The sequence below is a fragment of the Poromitra crassiceps genome (genome assembly GCF_964638095.1).
Source record: "Poromitra crassiceps genome assembly, chromosome: 10".
Taxonomy (NCBI): Eukaryota; Metazoa; Chordata; class Actinopteri; order Beryciformes; family Melamphaidae; genus Poromitra; species Poromitra crassiceps.
Genome location: NC_139631.1, coordinates 25,405,585 through 25,427,023, shown reverse-complemented (window position 1 = coordinate 25,427,023; position 21,439 = coordinate 25,405,585). Strand labels below are relative to the sequence as shown.

General features: G+C 43.4%; 1 protein-coding gene across 1 annotated transcript in view; it reads right to left on the bottom strand.

Annotated features, from left to right (window-relative positions):
- mctp1a (multiple C2 domains, transmembrane 1a) overlaps nt 1–19,791 on the bottom strand; it is a 219,688-nt gene extending 199,897 nt beyond the window's left edge. Inside the window, exon 1 of the mRNA XM_083644332.1 lies at nt 19,093–19,791. Coding sequence (XP_083500458.1) covers nt 19,093–19,623 — 531 coding nt within the window. The 5' untranslated portion in view covers nt 19,624–19,791. The remainder of the gene's footprint in view (nt 1–19,092) is intronic.
- Nucleotides 19,792–21,439: the final 1,648 nt, after the last annotated feature.

The following is a 21,439-nucleotide window of genomic DNA, read 5'->3' as shown; positions in this document are numbered from 1 at the left end:
TCAACCACTGGGTCGTGGCCCACTGGTGGGCTCAGAGTGCCATCAAGTGGGCCGCAGAGGACCTCTCACATCGAGATGGTGGACAGCTCCAGTTAAGATGCTTCTTAAGAGCCTTCTATTTTTTTTATTTTTCTCTTCTGTTAAGAAGGCGTTTGGGAAACACTTCTTTGGAGCCTTCTTAACTCCTTAAGAAGCTTCTTAACGCCTTAAGAAGCTTCTTAACTCTTAAGAAGCTTCTTTGTTGGGAAACTCAGCCATTATCAATAAGCTTATCCATCCGATTCTTCATCGATTCCCTTATTGGTCAATTTTCTGTGTGGGGAAAAAGTAGGCCTACACAGGTTTTCAGCCTCAACTCAGCTGTTTCATTATCTCTTCTTCAGTCTGAACACAGTAAAATGTGTCTGCCTAATAACATTTGAACATTAAAATTAATTACGGTGCTCCTTTTCTTAAAAGGATATAACATGTTTCAACATATTGCGTTTCCAGTGTGTTCCACCTTCAAATGATAATTCTACAGATGTTAGAAGTAGAAGTATGTTAGAAGAAGAAGTAGCACTGTTGATAGCCACGCTTTGGACCGTTTCTTCCTCTCCACCATGACTCCTTGCAGTTTACAGCAGCGTTGAGGCCGAGTTTGACATCATGAGTTTTTGTAATGCACATGCACAACTGTCAGAAAAACATCCCGGCATCGATAAAGGGAATTGATAACCTCAGAGGCATACGATTCAGAGTAATTGGAGATTTTGGAACCGGTTCTAAACGGTTCTGGTTCTCAATTCCCATCCCTACTTATTTGCTTTAAATCTCATGATCATAGGGTCACAGCAATATTTAGGTGCTTTTTTAGTCAGCACACTTGACCTTTTCAATATTGATTGCTTGTACAGTAATGTTGGTGATCTTGGAATCTGAGCTGTTGCACTAATTGTAAGTCACTCTAGTCGGCATCAGCTAAAAGGCTAAAATTCAAATGTAAACAATGCTGTCCTAAATGATTAAAACCTCCCTGAAAGTAAACGCACAGTTGGAAAGACACAGTGAAGTCGGCCTCCTCCAGCACACAGTACACCACTGTGGGCTCAGGAGCGCTGCAGCACAAGCACTCGCAATTATTCCACTGGCAAATTTATGGAGATCTGATCTGCTGGGACAGTCCCAAACACACACACACACACACACACACACACACACAAACACACACACAGACAAACTCAGACACACACACTCACACATGCGCGCAGGCACACACATCACACATGCACACACACACGCACATACGCACATGCACACACACACAAGCACACACACACACACACACACACACACACACACACACACACACACACACACACACACACACACATACTGTGGGATGCAAACAAAGAAACTGTCAACTTGAGCACCCCATTCCACAATTTAATCTCTGAGTCACAGATAGCCTCTCTGCATATAAAGAAACACAGAGAGAGAGAGCGAGAGAGAGAGGGAGAGAGAGAGGGTGTGGGAGAGAGGGGGAGAGAGAGGGAGGGAGAGAGAGAGAGAGGCCTTTTCTTTTGCTCTCGTCCATAAAAAAGAAGAGAAAAGACCAAACTGGAAAGAAATCGATGTTCTCTAGTGTAATACTTGTCAGTTTCTGAGGCCACTTGGCAGTTACACACTGAAAATGGAATTGCAGTGAAAGATGGCCACAGCCATCTTCAACTCTAAATCAGGTGTTCTTTCCTCTATAACTGCGTAATTTACTATATCCACTGAGATCAGCAGTATTCTCTCTGTCTCTCTCTCTCTCTCTGTCTCTGTCTCTCTCTCTCTCTCTCTCTCTGTCTCTGTCTCTCTCTCTCTCTCTCTCTCTGGCTCTCTCTCTCTCTCTGGCTCTCTCTCTCTCTCTCTCTCGGGATCAATACAGTGGCTTTTTATGTGATTACAGCCCTAGATTACAGTAACCAATGAAACCCCAGAGATGCTAAATGACAGAAGAGAATTCACATAAAAAACCTTTCCCCTGAGGTAAGATGACTGTATGGTTTAGATCTACTTAAAATGTGCACAGGAGGAGCTAAATCAAGCTGATGCATTTAGTCAAAAGAGAAGATCCTGAGCCACTAACCACCGGAGCACAAGCATTTTGCAAGAATAAAATATGAAACTTTTTTCACCTGATGACTTTGGAAGTGTTTCAGGTAAGTGTAAAAGTTAGAGGAGCAGATCCAACAAATGACTTGCTTTAGTGATGTTTTAAGCCAGACAGCATTATTTGGAGCACACTATTTAAACTTTTCATGTTTATTTTAACAATAACTGTCAATGGGTTAGTAAGTGAAAGCAGGCACATTCAATATCTATTTATTATTTTTGCCAAATATCTTCACATAAGGCTATTACATAATGAAGCTAGGAGGGCAGAGAGTGCAGACCTCCACAAAGGTTCCTGCTGTTATTGCTTGTTTGTGAGTCAGATCCACTCCTAAATCTAACGGGTTCTTCCTTGGCTCACGCTACGCTACACCCTCCCATGAAGTTTCATGAAAATCAGGCCAGTAATTTTTTCATAATCACGCTGACAACCAGAGAAACTAACAGACAAACAAACAGCACTGAATACATCACCTCCTTGGCAGAGGTAATAACCAGCATGGGTGTTAGAAGAAGAAAACCAGCAGATCTGACAAGGCAAATGTAGGTAGCGGAAGAAAGACAAACTGCTTCTGGTCTTCTACTGTGTCTTTACTTTAGGCATTTCACTTTTAATTCGGCTGGGGGGGGGGGGGGGACAAGAGCATGGTGTTCTATTCTTCCAGGTTTCACAATCCACAAAAAATGGGCCAGCCTCATTTGCAGGACAGGTGCAGAACTGCATTGTTTTTCACATGGTTACTGTGGTACATGTGGCCCAATGTGTGCCAAGTAAACACAAATGAGTTATGCACACACACACACACACACACACACACACACACACACACACACACACACACACACACACACACACACACACACACACACACACACACACACACACACACACACACACACACACACACACACACACAGCCCGTCACACATTAGCAACACACTCAGAACTGAGATAATAGAGACATACATGTCATGATGACCACTACTAAATTGAATTTCCAGCCAAGCTCTCATACTGATCTCAATGGGCTACTGGAACACATACTGTAGTATGACATATCAATGACTATTCAGATAACATCCTCTCCGTCACATACTGTATGACATATCAATGACTATTCAGATAACATCCTCTCTGTCACATACTGTATGACATATCAATGACTATTCAGATAACATCCTCTCTGTCACATACTGTACTACAATGACTATTCAGATAACATCCTCTCTGTCACATACTGTATGACATATCAATGACTATTCAGATAACATCCTCTCTGTCACATACTGTATGAGATATCAATGACTATTCAGATAACATCCTCTCTGTCACATAGTGTATGACATATCAATGACTATTCAGATAACATCCTCTCTGTCACATACTGTATGACATATCAATGACTATTCAGATAACATCCTCTCTGTCACATACTGTATGACATATCAATGACTATTCAGATAACATCCTCTCTGTCACATACTGTATGACATATCAATGACTATTCAGATAACATCCTCTCTGTCACATACTGTATGACATATCAATGACTATTCAGATAACATCCTCTCTGTCACATACTGTATGAGATATCAATGGCTATTCAGATAAGTTATCTGAATAATAATATTTGAGATAACTCTAGAGTAAAATTTTTACATAGGAACAAGAAGTTTCTTAATGCTAGTTCTCTGAAATGACTTGCCTCCAGTCTAATCTTATGCCATTATGACTATGGTTGCAGTGTATGGTACTCTGGCCTAAAGGTTACCCTGCTCGCCGGACGCTTCTGGCTCATACTGAGCGCATTAGCGCCCGGCGAATGCAACGCATTTCACATTTTAGATTTAGCCATTTTCACGTCTGGGTCTAAAATGCCCTGCTCCTACCTGAGTCTTCACGTGAAGTGAAGACGCTATCCGATGTCCAACATCCTCTTCTTTTAATAACACCTAGTTGTTGCATCCAAAATGTTGCATAAAATCCACTTTTCTGTCGCTCAAAAACCGAAAACCATGGATTTGGAGCACCGCTCCTTCTTCTTCTCTGATCTGAAGCAACTCGGAACAACAACTCACTGTTTACTCACTAATGCCCCCCACACTTCCGCAATGGTATTGCACCTCCGTTTCTGCACAAATGCAGAAATGGGAGGTGCAATACCATTTCGGAAGTGTGGGGGGCATTGTTGAGTAAACAGTGAGTCGTTGTTCCGGGTTGCTCCAGATATATGGTGAAATGTGAAATGCGTTGCATTCGCCGGGCGCTAATGCGCTCAGTATGAGCCAGAAGCGTCCGGCGAGCGGGGTAAGCCTAAAGGCAAATCTCAAACAGAAACTCCAAACTGCACAGAACAAAACCATAAGATGTGTGCTTAATCTTCACAATAGGTTTCATATTCGCGCTACTGAGTTTAGTAAACTTGGTTGGTTACCGATTGATTTAAGGGTGAAGCAACTTAAATTGTGTCACATATATCGCATTTTGAACGGCCTTACGCTTCATTCACACAGACAACCTACGCCTTGCCTTGCCTCAACCCACGCCTACGCCGAGCTGGGCGTGAACATGTTACACGTTTTTGCGATCACACCGCACGCCTTTTGCACGCCGAACCTGGAGCCGAGTCACAAGCGCCTCTCCTCTCTCCCGACTGTATCTTTTCACGTGTTGTCCAGAATTGTCATGGGTAGCCTCTAGGTAAAATAAATCGGATATATTTAATGTTCTATTGATGCTGGATATGTATAACCAGGTCTGACTATAGTCGGACATTTTAGAGAGGTGATCTTGCAAGAATAGGCTATGTGCTGGCAGCCTGGCACAACAACATTGTCCATCTTGCTTCTTCGGTCGCTATTCTCTCTCATGAAGATTTGTTTGCCGACGGGGAGAAAGCCCCACGTGATAGCCACCCGTCAATCTCTCTGTCTCTCTGCTCAACATGTTGTAGTAACTCCATTTTATTTTGAAATTCAGTTGACTTTGCAATTTCCGACGGATATTGTGCGTTTTTCTTTCATGGCTTGACAGAAGAAGCCTGCCTGCACGCGCCTTGTCGGCTTCAAAATAGAACTCACGCCTATTCGATAAAATCGGCAAGGCACAGGCAAGGCGTGGGTACACGCAGGGTTCACGCTCAGGCGGCCGGTGTACACAGCCTCGTTGACTAAAACGGACGCCTATTTAAGGCTTCTTTCACACAGACAACCTACGCCTTGCCTTGCCTCAACCCACGCCTACGCCGAGCTGGGCGTGAACCTGTTACACGCTTTTGCGATCACACCGCACGCCTTTTGCACGCCGAACCTGGAGCCGAGTCACAAGCGCCTCTCCTCTCTCCCGACTGTATTTTTTCACGTGTTGTCCAGAATTGTCATGGGTAGCCTCTAGGTAAAATAAATCGGATATATTTAATGTTCTATTGATGCTGGATATGTATAACCAGGTCTGACTATAGTCGGACATTTTAGAGAGGTGATCTTGCAAGAATATGTGCTGGCACAACAACATTGTCCATCTTGCTTCTTCGGTCGCTATTCTCTCTCATGAAGATTTGTTTGCCGACAGGGAGAAAGCCCCACGTGATAGCCACCCGTCAATCTCTCTCTCGCTCTCTCTCTCTGCTCAATACTGTTGTAGAAACTCCATTTTATTTTGAAATTCAGTTGACTTTGCCAGTTCCCACGGATATTGTCGCGTTTTTCTTTCATGGCTTGACAGAAAAGCCTGCCTGCACGCGCCTTGTCGGCGTGAAAATAGAACTCTCGCCTATTCGATAAAATCGGCAAGGCACAGGCAAGGCGTGGGTACACGCAGGGTTCACGCTCAGGCGCCCGGTGTACACAGCCTCATTGACTAAAACGGACGCCTATTTAAAAGCGTGGGTAAAGGCAAGGCATAGGCAAGGCTTGGGTCGCCGGTGTGAAACCAGCCTTAGCCCTGGTTATCTCAAGGAGGGTGTTGTAAGAACAAGTGAAATTCATTCCTATAATACCAGATCTGCCCAATATTCAATTCAAAAACCTATTGCAGGAAGCCAAACCCAAACGTCATTTTGTAACACTGCTATCAACTTTTGGAATAATTGACCTGCTTCAGTGCAAGGCATAAACACTGTGAATGTCTTTAAACGTGCTCTCAAGACTCATCTAAAAAATGAGATGTTGACTAGAGAGTAATTGCAACACCTTCGCTGAGATTTCATTTGTAGGCTATATATCATATATTTTATGTATCATCGATAGACAGTTCTTTTTTCTGTTTTTCTTTTATAAAGTACAATTGTGTAATATTAAGGTTTTGATATTTGAAGGACCCCAGTGGAAATAAGCAGGCTTCTAGTTTGTAACTTTAAGCTGCTTTACTGGGCTATCCTTGGATCATTTTACTTTCCATTTACATATTGTGTACTTTTTTTTTTACTACTGTAGTAATTGTAAATTTGTAATGGTTTTTATGCATTCTTGATCCGAAATAAACCAAACCAAACCAAACATCCTCTCTGTTTAGGGAAGCTCATTTGCATATTCATTCATTCATTCAATATCCTCTCACCGCTGAGGAAGTGGTGTGTTCTTCATTGAGATGCAAATGATGCATGCATCATTAGCATGGGCGAGTATGGAAAAGAGACTGACCCCAGCAGCCCAGGCTGATGGAAAAGATGTGTTTGTGTGACTGACCACAGCACACCTGTACCTTATTATTGTTGTCTTTCTGTCTGTCGGGGGCTTGTCCCTGCTTTCACCTCCCGCATGATCCATTCCAAACTACTTATCAAGTCTGTCACAGCTCAGTTGCTAGGTTGTTAACTTTCAAGAGCGTTGTGAGTTGGAGGTGAGAGAATAGTAGAATAGAATAGAGGCTTTGTATGGGGCTCTTAAACAAGCTGTCACTGAACTCAACCTTTATGTCTCAAATAACACAAACACAGATCTGTTTCCTGATATTCGTTGTAGTAGGTTGCTGGCTGCTGCCTAGAAAGCACCTGTAATTTGACCACCCTAACCCTAAACACAAGCAAACACGCCAACGCACACACATGAGCTTATTCTCCAATCCTTGCTATGCTTAATATATTCTTCCTCTGCTCTGATGATGAATGTGTGTGGGAGTTAGACAGGTAATTCCCAGGCTCGGCCTATTGATTTCAAGGCTGACCTATCTCTATATGCTCTCTCTGACTGATCATCAAGGATAGCATCTGCTATGTCTCTCTCTCTCTCTCTCTCTCTCTCTCTCTCTCTCTCTCTCTCTGTGTGTGTAATGCTGCTGTTCAGGAAGAAGCTCACTCCTGAGTCACACTTGACTTCAGCTTGTTTTCAACAATGCTAAGGGCCTGGGACCAGTGTGAGCGTGTGTTTGTGTGGGTGTGTACGTGTGCGTATACCTTAGTTACAGGTAGGTTTGGGCAGTAATATGGTAATACCATATACCGTTGTTTTTTTGTTTGTTTTTATAGCAACAGTATCCGTTTCAATACCGTCAGTAAAAATAAATAAATAAATAAATAAATAAATAATTCAAATTAAATATTCCTGCTGCAGTCAGCCACTTAATGAATACACTGGAATAAAGATTGACTATAAAGGATAGACTACTAGAGTAAAACATGCATCCGAAACGTCTATTTAGGAATCAATTACTTTTATAACATGATTTTTTTTAATAGATCAGCCTTATCAGACGTATAATACCGTATCCCACGCCGCGGTATGGGTGGAAGGTTTAAAGATATCAGAAATTTGATATCGCCCAACCCTAGTCGCAGGTGTGTGTGTGTGTGAGAGAGAGAGAGAGAGAGAGAGAGAGAGAGAGAGAGAGAGAGGTGTGTGTGTGTGTGTGTGTGTGTGTGTGTGTGTGTGTGTGTGTGTGTGTGTGTGTGTGTGTGTGTGTGTGTGTGTGTGTGTGTGTGTGTGAGAATGTGCTATAGGGGGCTGGCTGAGACCAAGGGCAACACAAGGTCACAGTGCAGGGTTGCCATCTCGCAGGACACCGTCTGTTCTTCTGACAGGCCCGGGGTGTATTCTGGGTTTGTCCTCAGCTCCGTTTTGTAAGGGACGAGTGACATCATCTAAGGCTAATATTGGGATCAGGGAAGAGGTAGGTAGGTAGGTAGGTAAGTCTAGGTAGTAGGTAGGTAGGTAGGTAGGTAGGTACTGTAGGTAGGTAGGTACTTTATTGATCCTGAAGGAAATTCAGCTACAGTTAATAAAAACACATGGACAAGGAGTCGTCAGATAGATAGGGATGAGGCTGTCCCTGTTCCTCAGTACATACTGAGGAAGGAAGGAAGGAAGGAAGGAAGGAAGAACTGACAAATAAAGACTTTTGATACAGTGAGTATAAATCCCCCTAAGGAGTTTGCTGATATTCTACATAAAATGATCATAAAAGTTGATAGCAGTGTTCATTTTGTCAGATTTTTTAAGAATTAAAATATATTCAGTCATAGCTTTGCCCTTGCAGAAAGAGCATACATTTTTATTCTCCACGTCTCATCATCTCTCCTCCCTTTGCCCCATAACAAATTATTATGAATTATGTATTATGGAAAAAATACAAGGACGGAAAATGGATGTGAAACGGACCATTTCTCTGGACAGTCAAATGTCAAGAGAAATGATTAAATTACTAAAAGGTGACTTCACTTCACTGAACAAGCAAAAAAAGGGTATAAAGTCATCCCTCTATCTACTTAATCCTTTTCAGGGTTGCAGGCGGGCAAACATGCAGAAAGCAGGGAGACACACTGGACAGATCGCCACTCGCCAGTCCAATGCACAACTAACACACATACACATTCATACACATGAGCAATTTATAGTATATATATATATATATAATATAACCACGCCTTGACAAAAACCATGTGAAAACAGGAAACTGGCTCCTTCTAGCTGTGAGGTAACAGCGCAAACCACTGAACCACCAAAATCCTGTACCATGGGTCTTTCACAGACTAATGTGGACCACCAAAATCCTGTATCACGGGTCTTTCACAGACTAATGTGGACCACTAAAATCCTGTATCACGGGTCTTTCACAGACTAATGTGGACCACTAAAATCCTGTACCACGGGTCTTTCACAGACTAATGTGGACCACTAAAATCCTGTACCACGGGTCTTTCACAGACTAATGTGGACCACTAAAATCCTGTACCACGGGTCTTTCACAGACTAATGTGGACCACTAAAATCCTGTACCACGGGTCTTCCATAGGCTACTGTGGCAGAGAAATGGGCAGATTCTGAAATATTGTGAGGAAGACAGAAACCAAGCACCTCCCAGAACTCAATTACAAAGTGAGAGGTAAAGTCCACTTCTCCAAATGGTGTCAGTCAGACTTCTCCTCGTGTGAAAATGTGTTTCTCACCAGGTTGTAAATATGCCCCGACACCTCCACGTTCTCACCATCAATCATGTGCCTGGCAGTGTCTGCTGCCATCACGCGTCTCCGGGCCCGTAATGAATCCTCATTTGAGCTGCCATCAGGAGACTTGCAGAACCAAGCCACAGGCTGTTTCATAGGATCTGGATGGCGACTTAGGGCCGGGCAATTAACAGAAAATGTATTCAAAACCGACATTTAGAACCTCTAACTGACTTAAACTTGCTCATGTCAATTCATTCAGTTGATTCAGGGGGTAGATTATATATTTAGATTATATATTTATGCAATTTCATGTCATTTTGGACCATTATTATTACCATATCTGTGTGCAAACATTTGGAAAAGCCAGAGCTTATAATAAATGAACAACACCCAAAAAGCTTAAAGACAAACCTTGTTAAAGTACTCCACCAGCGACCAACATTGATTTTACATTCATTTGGCTTTGTTGGTGCCTAGAATGGCTTAGCCTTAGGTGCTAAGCCTTATAATGGCAGGGGGAACCCATTCTTTATTTTCTGAGGTTCTGACATTGTTTATCAACTGCCATACTTGTCATAGCTCACTGAAATATACGAGGCGAGCCACTACAAATCCCTTCCCATGCCTCTTTCTCTTTTTCTATTCAACCTGGCTTTATTTAGTACATTAGATCATTTACTCATTTACTCCTCATTTACTCCTTTACTGATATTAGCCTATAGACTGACAATATAAGAGAATACCAACCCACCTACCACCACAAAAAAAGGATTATATGGGAAACACTGGATGAAGCCCTTGTCCAGTCCATGTTGTGTATTTAGCGTTAGACTGTGTGTAGCTCAGTGACACAAAAACCTCCTTCACTGCTTCATACAGTTAAGTGTTGAATATTTTAAAATGTTCCATATGAGCTGAGCCAGAGGAAGGAAGGCATGGCCGAGTAAGCAGTGTTTCCACTGCTTACAGGATTATGAGTCTCAGAGCTAGAGTTCAAATTACAGGGAGTTACATTCATCTATCTATCTATCTATCTATCTATCTATCTATCTATCTATCTATCTATCTATCTATCTATCTATCTATCTATCTATCTACAGTATCTATCTATCTATCTATCTATCTATCTATCTATCTATCTACAGTATCTATCTATCTATCTATCTATCTATCTATCTATCTATCTATCTATCTTATCTATAAAAGGGAGCATGTGAGCAATGTTTCTCTGTTTAAATTTTTGTCCCACTGATGATGTCATCCCGGCATTGTGTCATCAATGATGATGTCATCAGTGATGTCATAAAGTCCCGGAAGTGATGTCATCAGTGATGTCACTTGAGCAATTGTGCATTGTGACATCACTGATGATGTCACAATGCATTTGACATCATCATAAGACCAATTGTGATGTCATCAGTGATGCGAAGTTATGACATTCTCAGTTTGTGACATCATCAGTGATGTCATAAGTGTCATAAGCACAGCGGTCAAACTGCAGGGCGGGCGAGGCCGCGCAGCGGTCGAGCTGCGTATGCGAGCTGCAGGGCGCGAGATGCCTAGTTTCTCAAAGTTGCTTGCCTGCTTAGTTCCATTTTCCTCTGATCAAAACAGATATGTAAATGAGCAGCACACTGTGCATACCAAAACAACTCCCGTCTGAACACAAGTACAAACGCTCTACAACAAAGGACAGGGAAAGATATGATTGACAGACTACATTGTGGAAGTCAAAGCGCTGAGCCAAAACTACACCAAACTGACGTAAGATACTGGAGCCCACGCTATCTGCTGGATCCTGCTGGAGACTGGAGACCAGTGAGTTGACCACATCAGTGAAGGTTCCATCTATGTGACGAGGATATTTTATCAGCTATTCAGGGTTGTTTCTACAGTGAAAGAAATTAACCATTGTGAATAATTATGTAGTTATTTCACACGTTTGCGACGCAGTTTAACCTGTTTAGAGAGTCATAACATCTTCAAAGAAGATGGATCACTACACTGGTATATAGATGTCACTTGATTAATGAAAAATCATTCAAAAAAGTTGATTTCTACTGGCAACAAGTCAAATGACCATACCCCTTTAGCTCAATTTTGTGGAGAAACTACGCTTTTAAGAAACTCAATATTAGACAAAATAACTTGTTAAAGCAGCTACGAGCAACTTTTTCGATTGTTATTAAACAGTATAAATTTAATATCAATGCATCACATCTTACCTCTAATAGTCGACGAGACCAACGCAGAGTAGTCTCGCTTGAACCCCGAGTGAATCGGCTAGTGTTAGTCTGTCTGTAGCCAGGGCAGATCAGGAAGTGAAATGAAACGGTTTGCAGCAGCCACTTCGGCCATAACCACAAAATAACTTCCAAAAAACCTGTTAGAATATAACGAGAGATGTTCCCGAGAGTATGCGTGGCGTTCACAATGTTTATGCTATGTTGCTAGGCAGCGCGAACGGCGTAGGCAGACAGCTGCGTTTCACTTCCGGGTTTCACTTCCGCGTTTCACTTCCGGGTTACCCGGTCCGGTCTCTCTAGAGAGCCCCCTGTTGACGCGAGTTTAGACAGACATAGACTTAATAATCACCTAAGGGAGCAATCTCAGATACACACGGCTTTGGTCTCAGCTACTATTATAGGTAAGATGTGATGCATCAATATTGTAATTATACTGTTTAATAACAATCGAAAAAGTTGCTCGTAGCTGCTTTAAGATGCATAGTTTTGCAGTGTACACTCATCCTGAGCCTACAGTAGATAATATAGTATAGCTGTTGACTGATTTAAACTGAAACTGATGATGGCTAGCTTGGCGGACTTCAGCATGGCACAATGATAAAATTGTCAGTTGAGGCCACACTGAGTTGAGTTATGACCCATGGCAGAGCAGCCAGAGGGAACCCCGATGCGGACTTGATCTGTGGCAGACCAAACAGGGTAGCCCCTGAGGGACAAGTCAATGGAAACGTACACGCTACAGCTCTGGTTTGATTCCACTGGTCTGAAAGCTACAGAGAACGCTGACTTCCATCCCAAGGCATTTATTTGAATAAGCCCAGCGAGCATTTTTCGGTTGAAAAGACGTTTAAAAAACGTTTAGGGTCAACGTTGAAAAAACGTGCAAGGAAGGTTTGAAAGTGAAAGTTTTTTCACCCACTATTTGCAGACGTTTATTGAATGTTCAGATTTAGACCATATTTCACCAGGAAATTAAATTAAAAATTCAGCAGCGCACACGGGATTCGAACCCCGCTTTCCCACATTCAAGCCAGTCCGCTCTACGCGCTGAGCTATATATTTTCTTATACTCTGTAGAGAGCTGGGCACATATATACTCTATCTCGCACACAACTTGTAGACTACATGATTGTCGACATCGGAGGACAAGTTATTTTATGTGATGTGTGTACGAGACTATTATATTAATGTAACAGACTAAAATTATGTTGTGTGTGTGTGTTGTCTATAGGCTGTAGCCTATGGCTTCAGAGGTTAACTTCATTTAACACCAGAGACTGAGGAGGTACACAGAGCCTCGTATACAGTCTGTACAATAACATAGCGTGCCCAGAGCACCTCGTTCCGCACTTGGTGCAGACCGGTGCAGACTTGCTTTGGTCTAGTCTAGTCAGTCACGGTTAGTATAGCTAGCAAGTAAGTACTTGCGTTACTGCGTTGCTGCAGGAACTGAATTCATTATTTTATAGTATTGCGCTAAACTATTAACCATAGTTGTGTCCTGGAAGCTTTTTGCTGGCACCACATAGCCTATATAGTCCCATATTTATGATATTTCATGTGACATAAAATGCGTTGAAATGTAGTTTTCGTATAGACCAGATTTCAACTCTCAGTTACACAATAAAATGGACAAATGCCAATTCACACACTATCAATATTGCCTCTATTCCAAGCTACAACAAATGTTTTAACAATATGATGCACCAAATTGTGTTTTTTTACACGTTGACGTTGTAACCGCATTTTAGCCGGTTGAAAAGAGGGTGATATTAGGTCTTAGACGTTCAAACCCAATATCACCCAGATTTCAACTAAAAATCAACGTTGAAAAAACGTTTTGTGCTCGCTGGGAGGTGATTTATCAGTGATTGCAGCTGTTTCCTCTCTCTGTAAACAGATGATTCTAGATACAAACTTGAATGCATCTACTCTACTCACTGGAATTAAGAGCCTGCTGCATTACATATTTTTTCAAATTAGGAGTAATGATTCGCATAATTTGGAAAATGATCTATGACATAAAAGTAAAGCTTTTTTAAGTAATTCTGTGCTTGACGCAGCAGGGTTTTTTAGCAGGTCTGTCAGGTGGTAGCAGCAGAACTGCTGGAAACTGAAGGTCAGAGAGCTAACCACATCAGAGAGAGTCCATTGCAGAGTGGCTCTCTTGGGAGTATGTTGTCTTGTCTGCTTGCTATTGAGGATTGTTATCTCCGCCAGAGGCGAAGCCGGGGCCAGATTATGTGATCGGTCGTGTGTGTGCGTCTGTCTGTGTGCCTGTTCGCTCCTCGCTCGGTGTAGCTCCTGCATTTACTAGTGATGATGCAACAGTGATGATGTCGACAGTGATTATGTCGTCATTGATCATAATGTCATCATTGATGATTTCACTGATGAGGGTTAGGGTTATGCACTGTTTAGGGTTATGCAACAGTGATGATGTCACTGTTGAAGGTTTTAATGATGTCATAATTGAAGGCGATGATGTCTAACAGTTATGACACAATCCGATGCTCGCATTGCCCCCCCCCCCCCCCCCCCGCGCTCCATTCAGTCAATGGGCGTAGTCCGGCAGTGGGCACGCAGGGGTATGCGTGAAAAACATGCAGAGGTCGTACGGCGAGAGAGCTCAGGGCGATCCAACCTTTGGGGGTTACAGACCTATGTCACACTCCACTGGCCATCTAGACTCCACACACACACACACACACACACACAGCTATGCTCTGTTTCACTCTTTTCTTCTCTTCTCTTCTCTTCTCTTCTCTTCTCTTCTCTCAAAGAATCACGGCTGTATATCTGTTCTCTTCACAATAAAAATCCTCTGGTTAGTTTGTAAATGAAAGCCTGCCTGCCTCAGCACTCGTCTTTTCCTGGTTTGCTCGCACACATTATGCTTGTTTTGAAGGGGAGAAGGCAGAAAGTAAGATCCGCCCACCCCGACGTACTACAGCCGGACTAAATACGTCTCGACAGATTGTATCTGAATTCGGCCTTATACCTGACATATCATGTCACTGTTGAAGGTTGGCGATTACACTTATTTTTTTATTTTTTTTATCCCCCCCCCCACAGATTTTTTTATCCCATTTTTATCCCCCATTAGTGCTAATTTTAATTTATGTATCCTGGTTGCTGCTCCACCCTCTGCCGATCTGGGGAGAGCCGAAACTGGCTCCATGCTTCCTCCGAGACATGGGCAGTTGCCAGCCGCTTCTTTTCACCAGACGGGAAGCTTCACCGGCAGGACATAGCACGTGGGAAGATCACGCTATTCCAACGAGTTCCCCTCCGTCCGACCAGGCGCCCCTAACGACCAGAGGAGGCGCCACTTCAGCAACCAGGATATTGCATGTTTTGGTGTTGGGTTCCTATATGAAGGAAACCCCCAGGGGGCACGGGGAGAACATGCAAACTCCACACAGGCCATTTTGACGACCCCACCCGGGCGGTGGGCACTCGAGGACATGCGGACGGGCACGCACTCCTTCAGCGCTCACAGCGTCCCAGGTGGGAATCGAACCCAGGACCTTCTAGCTGTGAGGCGACAGCGCTTACCACTGCACCACCATGCCCCCTGTGGCGATTACACTTATGATGTCATATTCTAATGTGATCACGTTCGAAGGCTATAAGAATCAGCTCTGCCAGCTCCACACTGTCAGATCATAAGTTCAGAGTTTAAGATCTACTTCAGCAACAGCCCATGTCTAGTTTTTGTTCTTTCCCGCAAGTTTGTCTGTTGCCAGTTCCAGTTTACCAAGTGTCAAGTGTGTCAAGCCCGTCAAGTGTGTGGAATGGATCCACTAGTCTTCCACTTAACAGCCCTGGTGTCTTTGCTGGAGTCTACGAGGTTTTGCAGCTAGTGGTGTGTCAGGTATTTGTTTCCGTTTTCTTTTCCTATTAAATGCCTGACGACAGTCAGTTTGTTGGAGTGTTTTTGTCATGCAAGCTGCTGTCTCTGTCTCTGCATCCTTTTCCCTGCAGCACTCCATTTGTTGCAGTGTTGCTGTCATGCGAGTAGTTTCCATGTTGTTTTCATGCTGGTTTATGTAATTGTGAAGATGTGAATTGTAGCAAGGGTTAGTGAGCAGCGCCTGTTCTTTAGCCAAATATAAAGCAGCGTATGATCCAAATAATGTACCTCTCAGCATAAAGGTGAAACTGTCCAGCAAGCAGCACCTCAGGCAAGTCGCCAAATCTGTAAACAACATTGAGAGGAATGGTGAAACAGATAAGTGCAATTGGAGACAGCGACGAACCATAAATTGGGCTTTAGGCGTAGTGGTGCCTGGCAGAGATCTGCACTCTACTGAGTGCATGCACTTTTCTAGTTAGTGAGGTTGTTGGTAGTCTTTCCCCTGACTCGAATATGATGTTGAATCGCTGCGCCCTGCATACTACATAACACACTCTGTGCCACTTCGCAGCCCCTGCTGCTGTTTTTAGGGCGGGTCAATCGAGGCTTTTTCACATACCCCCAGGTCGATCCTGGCTACAACCCTCTACTGCCTGGTTGTATTTGAGACCATTTTGACGGGAACTGATCATTGTCATTGGGTGAAACAAATATGATATATCTCCCATGAGACACACACACACACACACACACACACACACACACACACACACACACACACACACACACACACACACACACACACACACACACACACACACACACACACACACACACACACACACACACATTCAAATCTACTGTACAAACTGTCCTGCCTGTCAAGCAGCTAAAAGACGTTTTTTTTCTCCATTTAATTAACAATTAAATTACGGTACTCATCTAACTTGGCATTAATCCTTCCACTGCTCACTTTCCAAATCAAACTGTGAAATGCTGATTTGTTTGTTTGTTGTGCTCCAAAAGTCCTTGTTTCACTTATGAAGCTTTGGCTTGGAGCTCTATGCTCTGAATCACACTGATAGATGACTAGAACAAGTCTATGCCTTTGATTTATAATGCTCCCTGGGTTAGCTTTGTGCTTAGGCAGCACATAAGTGCTTAAAGTGGACTCAGTGTTATAGTCAAGTCACTATACATTATCTCGAGTCCAAGTCGAGGCTCGAGTCCCCAGTGTTCGAGTCCAAGTCTGAGTCACCAAAGAAGAGTCCAAGTCAAGTCCCCATTACCTGAGTCCAAGTCCGGAGTTACTGAACATGAGCGTGAATACGCAGGTAGGTGGAACACACGTGCCTGCCCTTGCATAAAATCGAATTATGTCACGGTGTTAATATAGCTATCGTATGCCAAATTATCAGGGCCTATAATTACAAACAAATAACAAAAAACAAAACAGTGTTTATCAATGAACCAGTCTGAGTCCTCATCTCCAACTTCTGAGTCTGAATGCATGAATGCTCGAGTCCAATTCCAAGCCCAAGTGATCAGTGCTGAAGTCGAGTCACGAGTCCTGAAAATGAGTCCAGGATTCTGACTCGAGTCTACAACACTGGTGGACTCACATAGCACAAATGCACAGACGATGGACAATTTTCAGTATCATGCTGTTTCTAATATTGTTATGTTATGTATTTCTGACTTATGATGCGTACACTTTCCACATGGATTCATCCTCTCCTCTCATTCCATCTCTTCTCATCTCATCACCCCTTATCTCATATCTCATCTCCTCTAACCTCATCTCCTTTCATAATATGCAATATAACAAATGGCTCTGTCATTCTCCTATGGCCTGAGAAGCTGAATGATCTCTAACAGGTAAGCTTTGCCCTTGCAAAAAAAAAGCACCTGGCTCTCTGATTGTGAAAAGTTAAACAAAGAAATAATCTACAGAGACATGAAGAAAATATATGTTGGCAACTGCGCATGTGTCGGAGGAAGCATGGTGCTAGTATACGGCTCTCCCCAGATCGCCAGAGGGGGTGCAGCGACGGGGGCAGCAGGGGGAAATAGTACAATTGGGGAGAAAATGGGGGGTATATATATATATATATATATATGTATATATATTATATGCCAAAAACAAGAGGCAACAAATTCCTCATATTGACTGCTAAAAGTTTATTTGACAATGTGAGATCTTTGCGTGTTAACTGACTTGATATGCACTGCGATCCATCCGCTAGATACTTTTCCACAGAGTCATTAATAGTCGTTATCTTTCAACTCTTCAGCTGAGTGCACTTGCACTGCTCCTGGAGATTAAATGGATAAGAGATCCTTGGCCCCAACTCCAGTGGGGAGAAGTGTGCTGTGCAAACAAGTGCCCTATGTCACATGACTTTTAGACAGGGATCTGGAGAATGACCAGACCAGCACTGGACCCATTCCAAAGACAGAGATCTGGATAATGACCAGAGAGCAGCACTGGAACCATTCAAAAGTGGCAGAGAGCGGAAAGCCGTGAATAGAAAAGCTGTGCAACAATTGAAACGGAACATATCACATTTATATCATCATTAATTATTACATAATTAACAGTACTTTTAAAGGACATAGGTTATCGCCTGGGATTATTGAGCAGGGATGCCAACAGGAGACAGACCTGTTTTAGAATAAATTGTAATCAGGGACAGCTTCTTCCATAAACCTTTTTTTGAATATCAAGTAGCCTAATTGCACTCAGAGTATGTAATTGTTCTGTGAATCTACATTTATCTACTGTAGCTGCCTGAGTGCCTCATATGAATAACTAGCCTACTGACCACTTTTCACAAAAAAGGAAGACCTGTTGAAGCCTACATGTATTTCTAGCTATAGGCCATTCTGGTACAGATGGACATGGACAGTGGAGCTTGGGGACAATCCCTATATTGAATATGGGAAGATCAAGATCAGGATGTGAGCAGGCAAAATAGGTGCGTAATATGTCAAGATATCGAGCATGTAGCCTGTTTTGAAAGCCTATCAGAGGGACAGATTAGATATTTTTTGATAAACAGGCTTACACAAGCTTACACAACATCACATGGCATGACATCAAAGAATGCAGCTTGTGATGTAAGCTTTAGGAGATGCTGTTAGTGAAGAATACACAGGCCTGCTTACACTTGCATTGGTTCTTATCTGGTCCCTACTCCCTACAGCCATACGCTTCATCCTGGAGTATAGAAAGCTGCACATTGACAGATCGGATGAGAGCATCACTTGATAGCCTACCAGCTGTGACAGCGGCACGTACAGTAGTAGCAGCAACAGCATCCTCAAATGTATCTCATATATAACATTTTCAAAGCAGTTTGATTCTTTGAGGATTTTGATTTTGCCATATGCCTTTTCTGGTGGTAGTAGATAAGCTATATCGAGTCGAGTGCGTGTTTTAGCCACATGCGTCTCTACTCACAGAATCACTTGCGTTTTTACGCAGCTGTTCCTCCTCTCCCATCACCGCGGCCGGGTCCACCACCAGCTTCTCGAAGCACGCCGAGCCGAGAGAGGAGCTCTTCTGGTGGGACATGATGAGCTGGCACACGGGGAGCTTGGGGCTGCCGTGCGCCGTCAGCTCCGGCTTGCTCCCGGTGCCTCCAGCAGCTGCGCCCAGCGGTTGATGAAGGGGATGCCCGGCGCTGCTGGTGCCGGGGACCGCATCGCCAAGGCTCTTGTCTCCATCGAAAGGCGCCGGGGGTGAGCAGCACAAATTCGGCTGAGAAGACGAAAACACCCGGTCTAATTGTTTCTTTTTCCTCTTAAACATCCACAAACCCGACTCCTTTTTGCTGACCTCCGCGCCTCCCCCGGCACCGCGGCGCTCCGAGCCGAGTTTGGGGCTCAGCCGCTTGGTTTTCTCTTGGAAATTCTTCCACATCCTCCGCTGGTAGGACAGAGACTCCTGGCCCTTCGCGCTGCTGTCATCCTTGGGTGCTTTCTCGTCCATGGTGCCTGTGCAGCAGCCGGCCAGCCTGAGCGCAGTCCGTGTAGTGAATGGACGTCGCCGTTGGGCTGCTGCAGCTCGGCAGCACTTCCACTGATGATCAATTTGTGCCAAGGAGACGCATGTGATGGTGAAGGGGGGTGTTATAGCGGCAGTCTCCCATGCGAAATATATCGCCTGTCGACTGTCTCCTGCTGCCGCTGCACAGGCTGCAGAGGTGTGAATTTCATTTCAGCACGAAACCACGACGAGTGTCAAACGGCGACAGGAAGCGGCAATCTATCGAAAACGTCTACTCTGTGTGACACTCATTCTGTGACCTCAACAACTCAAACTTCCACGATGTTGTTTCACTTGTTTGGCCTCCACCGCTTGGTTGTTGTAGGTCTGCTTGCCCTCTCTGTGCACTGAATTTACCAAGGTTTATGCCAACTTCCCCATTAATTGTATTCAAATGAAGAAGGACGAATGCTGCAACGCGCCTCCCCCTGGCGAGCCATGTCACTATAATCTAAATGCTGGCGATTGCATAACAATGCCTCGTGGACATGTTTATAATTTAGTTGTTCATTCCGTCATACCCATAGACTGTCATACCCCTCTTTCTAGACTGTGTGTGTGTGTGTGTGTGTGTGTGTGTGTGTGTGTGTGTGTGTGTGTGTGTGTGTGTGTGTGTGTGTGCGTGTGCGTGTGCGTGTGTGTGTGTGTGTGTGTGTGTGTGCGTGTGCGTGTGCGTGTGCGTGTGTGTGTGTGTGTGTGTGCAGGCCTGGGAAATAAAAATTCGTAACTGTGCACACAGGGACCTTTTTCATCTGTCAAAATCAAACTTTACATAAGGCTCTACACAGTAACTGTCTTTTATGAGACGGTAGGTTCTTAGCTTTGGTTTATACCATAAATCAACAGACCATTTATACAAAAGGAACATAATATTATCATAGTCTCCCGAATATCACACACCAACCTGTTATGAAAAATATATGACAAATCGTTCAGATGGAATAAAGATTTCAATTTAATTGCCCAGGGATGTCTATGGGCAATGTCCCAGTTAAATAGCCTATATTTTTTGTGAGTCTCTGATCCAACATCCTCATGAGTCTTTTCCATAGTCGAAGCATTTGACCTTTGTGCCTGATGTTTGGGGATTCCCAACCCATATCACCACTGATGGCCAGAACTGATGTGCATCTGTGGACTCCTAGAAAATAACGGATAGCTCTGTGATGCACAGTGTTATAGCTTAGATGTTCCCGGAAACCCCAAACACCAGAAGCATAATCCGACACAGTACAGACACATGAGTTATACAGTTGCGTGTGAGTATGAAATCCCAGATTTCCACAATGTTTAACTTTGTTCAGTACAGATCCCAGGGCTCTGCCTGCTGACTGAGCTAGAACACTGACTCCCTCCTTAAAGGTCATATGCTCGTCCAGCGTCAGGCCCGGATATTTATAGTGATCCGTATATCATAGTATTACTGGACCAAAATTAAATACAAAAGAGCTCCTCTCCCTTGATATATAAAGCATTCAAATGTATAGCAGTAGGTGTGTGAATCCTTGAAATGTCCACATTCACATGATCTTCATTCTTTTTTTTCTTTTTTTATGTATTTTATTTTCATATTTTAAGTTTTTATAGAACACAAACCGTCAATCACAATTGGAAAGAGGATGGAAAGGGAGATTTCCATTCCTTCAGAATTTGTTTTTTGGCAACAGTTGTCCCCAGTGTCAGAGACTGTTGCACAGCTGATTCAAGATTCAAGATTCAAGATTTTTATTGTCACTCCGTAGTACAAGTATCATGTGTG